This window comes from Arvicanthis niloticus, chromosome 22 (assembly GCF_011762505.2).
Source record: "Arvicanthis niloticus isolate mArvNil1 chromosome 22, mArvNil1.pat.X, whole genome shotgun sequence".
NCBI classification, from domain to species: Eukaryota; Metazoa; Chordata; class Mammalia; order Rodentia; family Muridae; genus Arvicanthis; species Arvicanthis niloticus.
This window is the reverse complement of record NC_133429.1, coordinates 32085754-32103470: the sequence shown is the minus strand read 5'-3', so window position 1 is coordinate 32103470 and position 17717 is coordinate 32085754. Positions and strand designations below refer to the sequence as shown.

The 17717-nt window shown below is 36.8% G+C and overlaps 1 protein-coding gene across 6 annotated transcripts in view; it reads left to right on the top strand.

The window, feature by feature from the left end:
- Positions 1 to 17717, top strand: part of Nav3 (neuron navigator 3) — a 712871-nt gene that overhangs the window by 540440 nt on the left and 154714 nt on the right. For all 6 annotated transcript variants that reach the window (XM_076920185.1, XM_076920186.1, XM_076920181.1 and 3 more), the window contains one exon: positions 3885 to 4911. In XM_076920185.1, the coding sequence (XP_076776300.1) occupies positions 3885 to 4911 (1027 nt within the window). The remainder of the gene's footprint in view (positions 1 to 3884; positions 4912 to 17717) is intronic.

The window sequence follows — 17717 nt, the reverse complement described above, 5'->3', positions numbered from 1 at the left end:
ACTCCTGAATTGCTGATACTGTTGTGTGTAAGGTTAGGAAGGCAGATATTGATGTGTCAAGTTTAGGTCATTTGTAGCCACGAATTAGTATATGGTGTCATATATGAGGGGTGTGTGTAAGTGAATTATCAGAGTAGAGTAGTATACTAGATAGAGTCTCTAATATTATTTATATTTAAATTGTGCTCCGTGGGAAAGAAAGCAAACATGATTTGAATGAATACTCATTTAGCTTCCTGTGAGAAATACCATCAGAATTTCAAATCTTACAAAAAATGTATAGAACAAGGAAGTAATTAATTCCTCTAAGAATTGGACAAGAATAAGTCTGATCCAATGTTTTGGGCTGTCCTGAGTCTTTCTGTGTGGGTTACTAAGAACAATATGCTTTCTTTTATGAAGCTTCCGTTTTCTCATTCTGGCGAAGGAATTTACGTAGCATGAGTGATTGTTATGGGTTTTAATGCGAGGTCATGTTCAAAAATATCTCACAAAATGCTTAGAGTACTAAGTTGAGAACTCCTACTTAGTGATTAGAGTTGGTGATGGTTGGTATAAAGATGCAAGAAGCAAAAGATAAAAAGAAAATTTTGTCATTTGGAGACCAAAGATAAGAAGTATCAATCACGGGCGGGAGAGTTGGCTCAGTGGTTAAGAGCACTAACTGCTCTTCCAAAGGTCCTGAGTTCAATTCCCAGCAACCACATGGTGGCTCACAACCATCTGTAATATGATCTGACGCCCTCTTCTGGTGTGTCTGAAGACAGCTACAGTGTACTTACATAAAATAAATAAATAAATAAATCTTAAAAAAACAGCCATATTTAAAAAAAAAAAAAGATGTATCAATCACTACAAACAGAAAAAGGCCGTAAACATGCAAGGCACAATCAGACTCTTTGAAGGACTTTACATGGTCTTGTTTTCCTATAGCAAGATATATTTGTAGTTAGAAGCTAACTTATTAACCCTCGGAATCATGCCACTGGGTGCAGGATACTCACTATTGTATATGTAATTGGCTGAAACAAAGGTTCCCACTTGACTGACTCTGTAGAAGAGACAGACACTGCCACTTCAGCTGCTGCCGGTTTGTACTCTACCATGAGAGCTCTCGGGAGATTTCTTCACCGGGGCATCTCTCTGATACTCAGCGACCTGTGGTTTGTCCTTTTAAAGAATCCCAAGGCTCCTTATTGCTGCTGTATAAAGACAGACTGGGGACAGGCTGAGAGCTGAGCATTGCAAAGTGTCTTAGATGTGTGCACTCAGCTGAAGGCAATTTTACAGCTGTTGCCGTGACTATTACTGTGCCGTGTGTGGATGTCATAACCTAGAGTCTCATGTGTCTTCTTCTGAGGTGTATTGATGTGGGATTTCCCCTTCTGTACTTGGATGTCTGTTGTCTACTTAGTTAATGTCCTCACATTGTTTTGTTTTTCTAAGAAAGGATCAGTATTAATCTTCTTGTCTATCCGACATTTCAAAGGCATCCTGACTTATTCTTTCCCATTCTTATCCTTACCACCATCTTCACATCCTCAAAGCCAGGGCACTTTTGACTTGTAAACAAATATGCAAATATGCAATAGACTCAAACTAATTTCTTGGCTAAAAGGAAGAGAGAAAGGACTAGAAACTGTGATGTGCCTTATTTGTTCTTATTGATTCTTTGCGGCAAACACCTTAATACTCTGATGAGCTCAGATCGGAATAAGGTTCTCAGACTTCAATGAAACCAAAAATAATATTAACATTGTGTAATTATGAAGCATTGCTTAATTTAGCCAACATAGAGGTCGTCGGACTAAGAAACAGGGAAATGAATTAGTTCAACCCTATCTACTCCAAACATAATCCATAATCTGGAGGAATTATAATATTTGAAAGCTTGTTAGCTATGCAGACTTTTCGATCCTATGAAAGACCTGTTGAGCCACACAGTACACACAGTTCACTGAGATGCCAGGATAACAATGGATCCCATTAAACTATGAGGTCCAATGCGCTATAAACATCAGTCACTCAAATAAAGAAACGGAGTCACATCGTGCAGGAGCCCTTGTTTGTGGTAAATTATTGACTGAGTTACTTAGACTCACCAAGGGTGCTGAGCTAGAAATATAAGCCCTTCCCACTTCTTCAGTAGACTTAAATGTGGTTATTTAGAAACGTTACCATTATTTTCCTTGAAGAATGGGAAATGCCACAAAAAGCTTTTGATGGCAATATGTTAGAGTTTGATGAAGTTGGGGTGATATATCATCATGGTCTTCCTAACTGTATTTCCAGAAGAACACGCTTGGATTTTTGAGTGATTGTATATTCCCCCAAATTTGTTTTCTAATATATGTATAAGTCTTTATAAATGGAAGTAAATAGAAAAAATGTTCCTTAATTGTTTCATGAATATTTCTCTTGCTGTGAGCAGTTATGTCGTCTGTCCTGGCTTTATTGGGCACCTCTGTGTAAGCTCAGGCAACTCTCATAATCTCTACCATTACTTCCATACACCCTGCTTTTCTGATGTTTGACATATGTCACCATGCAGTGGCATTTGCCTTATGTCCCCTTTCTTTGCTCTAACATGATTATACTAAGAGTGCCTTAAATCCAGAAGCCACTCAGTAAATGCTAACAGATGATATCATTAGACTAGGTTCTGTAGAGGGAAGGAATTAAATCAAATTGATTAATATTCCCAGAAAAAGCAGAATAGTATGACAGTAATTTCGTAAAATCAGTAAACATGTAAATTTATGCTGAGAGACAGATAATAGAAGGTCTTTGGGGAATCTATAAAGTGAGGAGGACAATAGACACCCTTGTCTCAGGATTATCATGAAGAAAAGCAGAAATAGAGTTTGAATCTGGGGAGGTATTTCAGTATATAAAGGTAATGGTAATGTAATTCCAAAGACCTGAATTAGATACTGGAACCCATGCAGAAAGCCAAATGTAGTAACACACATCTGTTATCCTAGCATTTCTACATCTAGAAGAAAGGTAGAAGGGAGTTGGAGACAGAAAAACCACCTAACAGCTCAGCCTGGCTAGCTAAGACTATACCATGAGGAAGCAGAGACATTAAGATCCCCTCTCAAAACAAATTAGGTTAAGAAACTCCAAAAGTTATCATTATGTATGCATACATGCACATGCACACAGAGACACACAAACACACACACAGACACACACCACAAAATATAACTTTAGTGGTTAGTTTATGTTAATAAATATAGTTAATTAAATGGCTACACCATCAATCATATTTAGTTAGATAACAAGAAGCTAATATTGTTGCAACTCAGAAAAAATTCTCCATTTCATAAGCAACACAGAACACTCCCTTATTAGAATAAGCTGGATAACAAAAGAATTTCTTAGAAGGTGGATATTGTTTAATTTATCTTCAAATATATAAATACTGAGAGCTAATACATTTCATTTGGTAAGAGTAACTTGAGTGCCTGTTTAGTTTTCTCTCTAAATTGATGCCTTCCAAATAGTAACCGAAATATAAAGAGTGAAAATCATAACACAGAAGTAATTAAGGCTACATAATATGTCATTTTCAGTTCAGAAGAAATATGTATGTGATTAGGAAATATGTGGGATCGGGGGGATAGCTCACTGGCCAAGAATACATAACACTATTGCAGAAGATATGAATCCCAGTACATATATTGGCTGGTTCACAACCACCAGCAACTCCAGTACCAGGGAATCTGACTCCCTCTTCTGGCCTCCGCTGGTACTTGAACTCACATACACATAACCACTCATAGAAACAGAGATAGCTAGTTTTTGAAGGAAAGAAAAGAAACGTGCATTAGTGACTACGACAAATTAATCTTTCTATTTATCTTCTTATTCATGTACAGATTCCCCCAAAGGACCTCAACCATCTTCAGGTATAAATGGAAACACACAACCTCCCAGTACTTCCGGGCAACCCCCAGCCTCTGCCATCCCTTCCCCTAGCGCCAGCAAGCCCTGGCGCAGTAAGTCCATGAATGTCAAGCATAGTGCCACCTCCACCATGCTGACAGTGAAGCAGCCAAGCCCAGCCACGTCTCCCACGCCATCTTCAGACAGACTGAAGCCCCCTGTCACAGAAGGGGTCAAAAGTGCTCCTTCGGGACAGAAATCTATGCTTGAGAAATTCAAGCTGGTTAATGCCCGGACAGCATTGCGCCCCCCTCAGGCTCCCAGCTCCGGATCTAATGATGGCGGGAAAGACGATGATGCCTTTTCGGAATCAGGAGAAATGGAAGGTTTTAACAGTGGTCTGAACAGCAGCGGCTCAACAAACAGCAGTCCCAAAGTGTCACCTAAATTAACCCCTCCAAAAGCAGGAAGCAAAAATTTCAGCAATAAAAAGTCTTTGCTGCAGCCAAAAGACAAAGAGGATAAGAACAGGGACAAGAATAAAGCCTGCACTGAGAAGCCAGGCAAAGATGAGAAGGACCAGGTGACGGAGGCAGCTCCAAAAAAGACCTCTAAAATCGCAAGCTTGATCCCAAAGGGCAGCAAGACCGCAGCAGCCAAGAAAGAAAGCTTAATTCCATCATCCAGTGGAATTCCAAAGCCAGGCTCAAAGGTGCCCACGCCAAAGCAAACTATCTCACCTGGCAGTGCAGCAAGCAAAGAGTCTGAGAAATTCAGGACTAGCAAGGGAAGCTCTTCTCAGGCCTTCTCAAAGGCCATCACCACGGAGAAAGCAAGCACGCCCAGCCTCTCTGCTCCTCTGGAGGGGAGGGAAGCTGGCCACGCATCTCCCTCCAGCTCCTGTGTTATGCAGGTAGCACACAGCAGTGGACAGAGCCCTGGCAATGGGGCTGTCCAGCTCCCTCAGCAGCAGCAACACAGTCATCCTAACACTGCCACAGTGGCTCCGTTCATTTACAGGTGAGGTGGCCTCTGTGGGCCTGCGTTCACAGATCCTCATATTTAGACGTGTAACATTAAGTTAAACGAGCATTTGAGAATATTTCTCTTTGAAGCTACAGACTAGAATTTGGCGCAAACACTTAGTCTGCAGAAACCTTCCCACGTGTCAGGCCTTATTCTCTCAGAAGCTGAGGTCTTCAAACATTAACTTCTATCCAGTGAAGGGCAGGATGAAATCGAGGTGGCATACATTTCTCATGGTTAGTTCGTCATCACACTTCCCTTTTGTAACTGGCAACTAGGGACTGCTATTAGTGCAAGCTGTATCCTAAAATAATCCTCAGACTTAAGGCACTGACACTCAATTTTTTGTTGTCATGTTTGCAATAAAGTATGGCATAAAGTATATCATAATAATGAGTTGGTCCCAAGAGCGTACACATGTGTACTGAATTCCCAGCTGTACCATTTACCAGCTCGTGACTTTAAACAAGTCACTTAAAATTTCCTAGACTCATTTCCCTCAACTGTTAGTAGAGTTTAACATAATAGCAAACGTAATGGATATATTTGTTCTGCACTCTGGTATAGTGTAAGTCACTAAATGTTTTTATAAGGTGTAGCATTCACAAAGTAAATGTTATATTAAATTCCTACTACTAAATACAAGTTTGTAGATGAAAATAATTATATAAGTAGTATATTCATATTTTGCAGTTTTGCATTTGGGGTATGCATCCTAAACTGTATACATCAGATGCGATTATATATTCTATCTAACAATATGTACCTATTACTACACAGTTACCAAAGAAGCTCGTTTTCCTTGTGCTATGACTTGCCTCATCGATCAGTCACAAGAATAAGCCTAATTTAGTTCACTGTCAGCCTCTGTCAGTCACTAGTATGACCCTAATTTAGTTCACTGTCTGATTAGTAAAGACCTAACCAAAGGAAGAATAATGTCTGCTTTGGTCCCATCCTTTCGGGAGGTTGTCAGATTTAAAGGATGTGAGATATTTTAAGAACAGGAAGCAAGACTTCCTATAATTATCACAGAGTCAAGACTGCAATGAAGTATTAATAGTGTACTAGATATACGGCTTTAAAAAGTAAAGCCAAGAATTGTAATTGTTTAATTTTTTTTCCCTTGAAAGAACCAAATTTTTCCAAGTTCCTATATACTCATTAAGGGAAATTTCTAATTGTTACATTTGTTAAATTTGATTGAGGAGGGCATGTGACAGCCCTGCTATTACTGCTATTCAGAGTCCAGTAGTAGCAGTGCATTCAAGCCTTTGTACCTGGATCAGGAGAGTCACTTGTTTCTCATTCCAAAGTCTGCAACTGGCTAATCAGAATGAAGATGCCTCAGTCAAAAGCCACACTTCGATGATGTAAGAAAAGCAGGGAGCTTTAAATATATCAAACTCAGCACGCATGTGCATTTCAAATATTTTTTTCAAAGACATCCATCATTTTCTAATTTGGTTTTTGACATCAATCATTTTTAAATCAAATATTGTTTGTCAATGAAAATGAATAGCTACTCTTACATATTCAGCTAATGTCTGCAAGTGGCACAGTCTTATTTGTTTACTGTGATAAACAAATAAAATTTTCATTTAAGCAAGTGAATGTTTGGTGGATTCCATTTGAAAATACAATAATTTATTCCACCCTTCTTTTTTTTTTTTTTTTTCCTTTACAAGACAGAGTTTCTCTCTGTATCTCTGGCTGTCCTGAAATTCACTCTGCAGACCAGGCTAGGGTTAGTGGTGTGTGTTACCACAGCCAGTGTGATTCAGTACTCTTACTCTTGATTAACATTCGAGATAACTCTGTATTGCAATTTTGTATTTGGGGCATGCCTTCTAAACTGTATTCATCAAACACATAATTATAGATTACATCTGAAAATATATACATGATACTATACAGTTATCAAAGTAGCCTATTTTTACTCTATATTGCTACCAAATTTATCTTATAAGACTAGAACTCTTTGGTGGTAATTCCTAAATTTTGAAAATTAATACATAAAATTAATACAATTACCACATAGATCATTATTTTGCATATGAAATGATTGAGTACAGCTAATTAACATGCCTTCATGAACAGAGTTACCCTTTGTGTCAAGAGCACACTTCATACTCCCTCTACTGATTTTGCATGCATTTTATTATTATCACATGAAGTCACCATCTTGTACTAAACCTTGCGTCTCCTAAGCTTGTTTCTCCTATTAAAAACAAATTTTGTGTCTCTGGACAATAATTCCCAAAGCCTTCCCTGCCACTCATGTATGACGACCCTCTAGTTCTCTGAGATCAGCTCCCCCTTTCCCTTTTTATATCTAAAATGCAAGAAAGAAAATGGCTTACATTTTTCACCTTCTTGTTCCACCTTTTGTATCAAATGGTAGGCTTTCTCCTCATTTATATTTGAATAATATTCCATTGCATTTGTGTACAGTTATGAGGATGGAGTGCAGCTTAGCTGCAAGTACTTGTTGGTATGCCATGAGACCCAAACAAATTCTCCATACATTTTGAAACTTTCATTTCTCCCTTTAGAGAAAATTTTATAGATGTGTGGTATTATGGCCCACTGGCTAGGAACTCAGAGAGTAGACACAGTCTTGTGTTACTGTTGTTTAGCAACATGGCCCAAGGCACTTGAGGCCATGGATCTTAGAGCCACATTGGTTGCCACCAATGATTGGTCATGTGACTTCTAGTAACACACGTAAGGATTTTGAGCTTCAGTTTTCCAGTCTGTAGAATGGAGATAAAATAATCAAGGCTACCTCATATGACTCTATTCAAGACTGGGTTGATATTTATGCTACGTTAATGATATTTTTCATGTGTTACACAGCCTTCTATAAATCTTTCAAACAGTGATTGATAAATGCTAGCTGTTTTTTTCAATACTACATTTTTAATAAATGATGATTAATGTTTGATAAGGTGATCTAGTTTATATCTGAAGATACTCCTATTTTGTAACTGCCATTTCTTTTTTTTCTTTTATTTTTTATTGGATATTTTATTAACATTTCAGATGCCATCCCCTTTCCCCAATTCCCCTCCCTAGAAAACTCCTATCCCATGCCCCCTTTTCCTTTTTGCTTTTATACAATTTTTTATTTTTTATACAATTTTTTATACAATTTTTAAATGTTAATTAAAGGCTTTATAAGTTTGGTAATGCTCAATCAGAAGTGTAACCCAATACCCAACCTAGATATATCAACTATCTTTGACTGGTGGAGACATGTGAACATCTGCCTCCATGTCTCCCCCCTCTTTCTCTCTTTCTCTCTCTCATCACCCAGCTTCTCCTCTTTTTCTTCTCCTCCTCTCCTTACTCCTTCTCTTTCTCTCACCTTAGCTCCTCCTACATATCACCCTTCCTATTAAAATAAAACTTTTTTCTCAAAAATACAATTAGAGCATAATTATACCAATTGAAGGGAGCAATTCCATGGAAAACCATCACCATTAATGGTAATGATTATAGTTAGGTTATTTTCAATAAATAGAAAATAGTTAAAATAAATAAAATGGATAAAACACATTGTATAGTACTGTATGGCAGAACTATGAAATATTATCATAAAAATGTATAAATATTAAAATCATATCCTTTAAAGGTAGAGTTTTAAATACTCATGCTTTCTTGTCATGAGTGAGAGATGCTTACATATCTGATTTATGGCATTTTGAGTGTGGAACTCCATGGCTTTTCTTGTTCTAACTATTCCTGTTAATGTAAGAATCCTCACTGGAACCCCTTGACATGGTTTATAGGACTTGTTAATTTTAGATATGATAATACTTATGATTTATGACTTTATAACAGTAGTGTCATCTTTTATAATATCATCTGTAAAGTGCTTGCTTACTGAAATTACCCATGTTACAAGATTGATATGTATTTCCTGACATAAACTTCACCACAAATCCATGAGTATGTGACAGTATCCCTATTTATCAGAAATGGAGGAGCAGTGATGTAAATTCAGAAAAGTAATGATCTCAGAAATCCACAGAGCCTGCAAAATTTGCCTCTGAAACAGATTTCGACGGACTGCCCACATTTTATGTTCAGTGAGCCTGAACGTGAGGACACGTTCTCCTCTGCTTGTCAGTTCTTTCTGCAACGTGGAAAGAATGAGCATCATTACCAGGAAATTCATCGTAGGAAAATGTCAGTAATATGTTTTCAGATTTCTCAATCACTTGTAGTTGGGGCATGACAGTGAATACCTGTGGATCGCAGCACTTAAGTTTGAAGTTAGGGGGACTGAATGATTGTGAACAGCCTTTTCTAGAAGAAAGTATATACCTCAAAAAATCATTTATAATAAAAAAGTGTGAATTTTTAAATTAGTATAAATTGGCATAATATATACCTTTCATATGAATGAACATGTATATATATATATATATAATATTTATATATTTAAGTAACATACATAGAATTGGAAATTATTGGGGAGAGGCTGATATATTTCCCTTTTCTCTCCCTAATGTAGACTTTCCCTACTCTCTGAGTTAGGTTAATATTGCTATGATAAAAACTCCATGACCAAAACTAATTAGGGAGGAGAGGGGTCATTTCATGTTGTATTTCCAGGTAATACTCTATCCCTGAAAAATTAAGAGCAAGGAGTCAAGAAATGTAGGACCCTACAGGCAGGAACTGAAGTACAAACCATGAGGGACACTCCTTACTGGCTAGCTCTTCATGACATGCTTTGCCTGGTTTCTTAAATCAAAATCACCTGTTAATAAATGGTACATCACTTATGTGATGGGTCCTTTCTCAGTCAATCATTAATCAAGACAAATTTTCATAGGCTTGCCTATATTCCAATCTGAAGGGTGTATTTTCTCACTGGTGTTCCTTCTTCCTGGCTTATGCCATATTGACAAAAGCTAACCAGGACACTTATTTAATTACCATCCCTAGTGGAATGCCAATATATGGTTCATAATACTCTCTCTAACCAATTGTACCATAAATGCAATGTTAGTTTATGATAGTTAAAGGATTCTGTGCAATCTAATTGCTAATCCAGTGTGACATATTTCACCTAACCTTTGTAACTTGATTATCCCCACAAAGTAACAAATATTTTAATGTTATTATGATCTTTATTCACATGATGGGCAGAAAAACGAATAATAAAAGGTAGAGAATTTAGCCTAGTTACTAAGTGCAACAGAAGAGGTTCTCAACCATCACAGCCATTCAGAATTAAAATAGCATGCCTTTATAAGTGTTTCTTTGACTACAGAAACATCTAGGAGACGATACAATGACAATTTGACAGAAGTTAGACAAAAGGGAGTCACTGCATTCAATTCTTTTTATATATGCATCCAGTTGACTTGCAGTGATGATATTAAGATAAGGGACATGGCAAAAGTATAGTGACATGTACGACATTGCTGGTATAACAGTCCATTGTATTAGAATCAACGTTGAAGAGTTAATTTAAATTCTTAATAGAATAATAATGATAATAATGTAAAAGTGATGTGCCATTCAACACAAACTGCCCTTTTTGTGGTTCAGACTTTAATCCTTTTCTGAGCTGGGGATATGCAGTAGGATGATATTCTCCATGTAACTGGGCAGTAGCCAGAAACTGCATCTCCCAGTTAGCTATGTGATCTCCTCAGTGAACGATAGCAATGTGCAGTCCATCTACAGCTGTAGTCGATGTGTTTTGACCTCATGTTTTTCAACTTATGGGCTTTGTAAGTTGAGGATAACCTGTATCCAATTCTATCTTATATATCTTATATCTATTGGATCTCTCCTAAGCTTCACAAAACATTGCTTTCTTCCTAGCTATCACTCAAGGTGTATTTGCATCCCTTCTCTGGCTAGCACATTGCAACGTACCAGGCTTTCTGTGATATAGACTACCTAATCCTGCTCAAGAGCCTTCACAGACAATCTCTCTGCCACTGAAGACTATTTTCCAGATCTATAACTCATCTCCACTTATTGGCTATTTCTTGCAGAAACCATCATGTCCATGTACTCTGAGAATATCCACTATGTCTCATCCAGTATGTGTACCCCCTAGTCCCCTTAGCTTTTCTTGCTATTAGCTATTTTCTTGTTTATGTAATCATCTAGAAAGGCTTCAGTGGCTTGCATATGTATTGTAAGATAAGTAGAATGTCAACATTATCTTATTTTTCATTCTTATTGTTATAATTTAAAGACAAAAATAGCCTTCCAAAAGCAACTTAAGAAAGAAAGGGTCTGTTCTGGCTCAGAAGGTCAAGTAAAAGTATCAGGAGTTTGTAATAGAGTCTAAAATTCAGGACAAGCAATGGAAAGTGCATGGGTAGGTCTTTCCTCCTGAATTAACCTAATCCAGATACTTGTTGACAAACACACCCAGAATCTTATCTCCCAGAAAATTCTCTACCTCATTAAGTTGGCAATTTAGAATTGACATCAAAATTCTATCCTTGGTAAACTTGATGCCCAAGCATATCACTGTAAATCAAGCATTCCATATCTTGTCTCCATAGTCTAATTAATGTTCAACTCATATTGCAAAATACCATCCAACAAATTAACAGTCCTCACAGTTCTTAACAAATGTCAGTAATTCAAAACTACAAAGTTTTTATCTCACCCAAGACTCAAGACAATATATAACTGAGTTTCTGTAAGATAAACGACAACAATCAAGCTGTATACTACCCACATGCAAAGATGTACAATAAGCATCCATCTTGTGAAAATGGAGAAAGCAGTTCATAGCAAGGTATGATGAGACCTAACCAAAACAAAAGTCTTGAAAAGAAAGTATCAAATCTTTTAGTTCTAGGTCTGGCATCATGGGCTCATGATGAAATTTTCTAAAGATTAAGGAGGTTTAAGTCGCCACATACTTCAAATTTGAGAATCAGGGTTTTCCTTCAGTGTAGGCCTTCTTTTTACACTTCAAATGCTTCTGAATTCTCCGGAGCTGGGTATGGTTTTGACTTCATGAACCTTTTCTGTTGTTTCGTTACAGCCTAGGAAATTGCTTTCTAGGGGTACTGATGTCTTAACTGTTACAACCTCTTTCTCAGCTCCAGCCTGAATACCTTTGCTTCTCTAAATTTCCTGTGCCAACACCTTTAGTCCATGACTTTTAAATCAATTTCACTTAATTTCAGGTCATGGGCAAATCAAAGCCAGGTTTTTGTGCAAAATATTGTAAGAATATCCTCTAATCCAGTTCCTGATACAATCCTTAGTTTTCCTCTAAAACAGTGGTTCTCAACCTTCCTAATGCTGTGGCCCTTTAAACACAATTCCTCATTTTGTGGTGACCTCCAAACCACAAAATTATTTTGTTGCTACGTCATAACTGTAATTTTCCTATTTTTAAGAACTGAAATATAAATATCTGATATGTAGGATATGGTATATGAGACCCTCAAGAGCTCACGACTCACAGATGTAGAGCCACTGTTCTAAAACCTCATGAATTAGACTGCCACTGACTCTATCTATCAATGTTCTGAATAAATTATTGTCTCCTTTCCTTGTTTCAGTTACTGTGCTATTGGTGAGAGGAGACACCATAACCTAGGAAATATTAATATGTATACATATTATAGATATTATAATATGTACACATTATATTACATATTATAATATATACACATTATAAATGGCTACCTTGAATGGGATAATCCACAGTCTCCTTTAAATATCTAAAAACCATCATTTCCATGTCATCTTTTTTTGTCCATTCCTTTTGAATGTATTACTTCACACCTATGTCCCCGTATTTGCAACATTATGTAAGAAAAAAAAAATAGTACAACAATTAGTTAATTCAGGAGAAATGACACTTGAATATATTGAGTCATAAGAAACAAATTAAAACAACTGTTAGTCTTTCTCATCAATCATTTTTAACTTTATATACTTTGTTTCCATTTACATTAAACGCCAATAAAGTGAAGTGTGGAAAATAATGCAGGCTCATACAAGCAAAAGAGTTGAGGCAGGGGCTGCCTGGACAATTCTCAGAAGAGAAAAATATCCCTTAGACTAGTAGGTAAAACATGACTAATGAAGAAACAAAAATCACTGAGTGTTGTAAATCTTATTAAATGTAAGTTATATGCCCCCGTACCTCTCTATATTTGTAAAATTAGGTCAATGAATTATTATTTTAAGCATTTTTTACTTTTGATGTGAGTTAGTATTACCATTGAAGCATCATCATATACCATTAGATGAAATTTGGGTTGTAAGATTTGTACAGTCCAGATTCTCCTAGGAGGTTTACGTGGGAGATTGTTATTTGAATACACTGGGTTCCAAAAGGCAGAGAATGCAAAACACTAGTTTGTAAAGTGCTCACAGTGTTGAAGCTCAGGTTATTTCTTGAACAATGAATTGTCTAGGAGGAACTGTGTGTTTACAAAGATTGAAATGTGGAGCGCATAACTGTCTTTCTGAGAAAGCATTGCACATCCTCAGGCAACTACTGCAGATTATACTGCAGTGGTAGATTTATGTGTACGGGGCATAATTGGTCATCAGCACACACTAAAGACTATTGAATTCTTGTCTCGAAAGCCTGTCTTTTGCTAGACTTGATATATTTTTGTGCACTGGGGAGTAGTCTAAATGCCCTCACACTGCAGTGTTTTAAAGATGAAATACAGGCTTGCTACTGGAAGATGGACTATTATATTGAACCTAGCTGTAAGTTCACATTTTCTAAGCATAGAAGGGTAGGAGCAACCTTTCTTGTATTTGGCTTTTGAATTTTATGCTCAGGTAATCTGGAAAAAAAATTAAATCTGTAGGAAACTTAAGGTAATGTCAATACTTTGTATTTGTGTGTGTGTATGTGTGTGTGTGTGTGTACGTGTGCTGTATTTAATTGGATATTTTATTTATTTACATTTCAACTGGTATCCCCTTTCCTAGTTTCCCCTCCATAAACTCCCTATCCCATTCCCCCTCCCCCTGCTTCTCTGAGGGTGTTCCCCCACCTACCCACCCACTCCCACCTCACTGCCCGAGCGTTCCCTATATTGGGTCATTAAACCTTCACAGGACCAAGGGCCTCTCCTCTCACTGATGCCAGATAAGGCCACTCTCTGCTACATATGCAGCTGGAGCCATGGGTACCTCCATGTGTACTCTTTGGTTGATGGTTAGTCCCTGGGAGCTCTGGGGGTCTGATTGTTTGATATTGTTGTTCTTCCTTAAAAACACAGTTTAATTTTATTAATTGTCCCCAAGGCACCACTTAAAGAAATTTAAAATTAATGTTCTACACGGTAGTCATGTTTTCCTAGAATCCTGTTCTATAGTATTTCCTTGATTTTTCTGACATTTATATTTTAAAGGCCAGTTTTCAATATTTTTCCTTTATCTGGCTCTGTCTGATGTTTACCCATAATTAGACAAATGCGTTTATTTTCTTGTGATGCCACACAAATAAAGTTACTTCCATCCTATTGCTTAATCTAAAGGTATGATTATTTATATTTGCTATTATTCTGACATGAGACTTGTTATCTTCTTAAAGGTCATATTCCCTGTAGTTTTCTATTTTAAAATTAATTCCATTTATATTTAATAAACATTTGTGGAGGAAGATATTTTGAAACTTTTGTACGACAGAGTATTGTTCTTAATTTTCATTATCTCAAAGCTTACAGAATCTAAGTTCCATGTCTGAATTAGAATTATATTCTAATAATGATAAATTATTTTATAATTCTATTTTTTCATCTGTATGTATTTCATGTTTGAGAAAGTGGTTTTCCTCTGTTATCTATCTATATATAGAGTAGGAACTAATAGTCTTATTTTATTTCCTGAGATATAATACGTTGCCAACATAATCTACTTTGATGTTTAAAATCTCCCTACCTGTGATACTGGGAAGTCCTGCAGGCTGCTCTGTACGACCTTTTCACAAGCATTTTCACCTTTTGAGACTCTCTTTTGTGTGGTTTAATGGTCGTTTGACTCAGCTTGTGCATTCCCTAAATTAGCTTCATCTGTTGTTCAGTGAGCCCTGGTTTCTTTTCATGGAGAATTATATTTAAAACCATGTTGCTGCTTCTAGATTTTCTAAGTGGTCAAAACTAAGTTATCTGGATAGGAATATACATATGCATTTGCATCACAAATTATGCACTGTTATATTTAGATCAATATAAAAGTACTCTCTTTTATAAAAGATCAAAGTTGATAGTACCTAATATGAGTTATCAAATTGCTTAAATGGCCAGTAAAGTATAACACTTACAATATATAAGTTGACATTGTTACATTCAATAATGTCCCTTTTAGACTGGTCTATTAGCGAAGGGAAGTTGAAATACAATACTGAGTGTCCAGTAAGGACTAATAGGGTCTGATTTTATTTCATAGGTTATGCATGCAGTAAAATTGTCAGAGTAATGATTGGTAAGTCACCATTTACAAGCAGTCTAGTTTGGGTATTGGATAAAAATACACAAGGCTATTACCCCAGTCAATGGTCAGACAGCTAGAAACTGTAATTTGTTTGCCTATAGCACCCACCTTGCAGAACTATAGTGAAGTTGAGTGTTATTACATAGATATTACCCTAGACCAATATTTGTTGCATAGAAAATACATAAAAATGGACTTTGCCATTTTGGGCTAATCATTGTTGGAACTTAGATTTCTTAGTTCTACAACTGTTTATAACCTCTTGTAGACCTGGGGAACTAGAACTCTACATGAAATAAATAGTATTTTCCAAGCTCCCGGTCATATTTTTAGTAGGTACTTGCAATGTGCACTGTCATCATGTCACCCTGTGTTGTGTGGACCAGTGAGGGGAGGGATACTCTGCAGTATTCACTATGTCAAAATGTTCCTGTGAAGTCTTTATAAATAGTTTCATGATAAGACCCAAATGTTTTTATTCCACTGGTCTATAATAGTCCCAAGAATAGAGAGCATTTGGAAATTGTCAAGAACGTTGGCTGATTTTTTTGATTAAGTGTATAAAAAGCAAAACTTTAGTAATTAGTGTTGCTTACATCCTAGTAGATCAGAGCTAAAATCTAATTCCAGTACTATTGTACATAGAGAAAGGACTAGATATTTGTCATTTTCATAAAATGCATGGAACAAAAATGTCTGAGCTGACCCACTTCTGAAAATAAGCCAAGGAGGGCTTCCAAGTTTTTTTGAAAATGATGTGGAGTTTAGTGTCTTATGTTCTTTTTAACAATACTCTGTTTCCATATATTTGCTTCTGCAAATGACTCATACGGAGAATGCCAGGGCATAGCCACCAAAGAGGTAGAATATAAACCGTCTTTTCTTGTGCCTTAAACTAAGAAGACACTGAAAGGTAATCAACTAGAAGTGTGTGCTTCCACACTAACACAATCTGTTGGAAAGTCTGAGTTAAAACGGAGCAAGCAGAATGTGAGGAAGCTTTGTGTCAGAGATAAAGGACAATAGAGGCATAGTTAACAGAGATGAAGAATCAGTTCACTAAGTAAGGAAGGTAGCCACAGTTGTCAGCTCAGACATGCTCTCTAAGATCTGTTTTGGGTAGAGCAAAATCTCTGGTCGCATGACATTCTAAATATTCTCATGTTCATGCAGACTTTCCCAGAGTGATACTGATTTTTTATAAGCATTACAATCACACCTTCTGGCTCCCATGACAGCTACTGGTCCTGATGTCACAGGAAACAACTAGCATTGGGCTTCAGACAGTCATTTCAGTTAACACCTCAGGTAACTCAGCTTCTTGGAGACAAGTCCCTGGATAGTGAACCTGCAGAATTTTTAAGCCAGTCTTGAGTCAAAGCATCTTGCAAGTCAGGTGCCTGTTTGATACTGCTTGGACAGCAGCCAGGCAGCTTTCGTCAGTGATTTTTGCATACCTCCACACTCACTATTTAAACTTGTTCAACATGGAACAAGAAGCCCTAGAAAACATGAGAGGACTTTCGCCTTCTTATTCAGACAAAATAGACTAAGATGTCAGGAAAATAGAACTCTGGCTTTGTTTCTCTTTTGATTATTCACATATATGACACATCTATCCAAAGATGAAACAGCTTTAAATAATTCCTTAAAAATCATAGCAATCTTTTCAATTTTTTATATCTACAAATTAAATATCAATTATATATTTCATGCATGGTTGTATACATGCACATGTGATATTGTGAATGCGTGATGCATAAATATGTGTTCATCCTTTGTGTACATAATTGCATGTGGATACCTTAAAATGGAGGCCAGAGACTAACACAGTTACTTGATTACTGGCCACTTCATTTTTTTGAGACAGAGTCTTCAACAGAACATGGCAGTCTCCTAAGTCAGCTGTATTGACTGGCCATGAACTCCAATGATCTGCCTACCTCTGCCTCGTTTACTCTGAGATTACAGACAGATAACTGCATCTAGATATTTATGTGGATGCTACGGATGCAAACACAGGTCATGGTCCTGTGGCAAGTACTTTACAGACTGAGCCATCTCCCTGTTTATTCTTTCCTCTCTGATATTTTCCTCTCCATCTTCATACTATCCTCTGCCATTCTCACCATAGATCTATCTCAGCTTAGCTTTAGACTCTTGTTGCTCTTGTCTCTACCTCTGTAGTACTGAGATTGCAGACCTTGTTCCAAGGTGTTGGACAAATGTGAACTAGTTCTAAGATCAACATTCACATTTTATTTTTCTCAAAACTATGATTTAGGATGATAGCAATAGATTAGTTAAAATGTGACTCAGAAGTATACTGACATTTT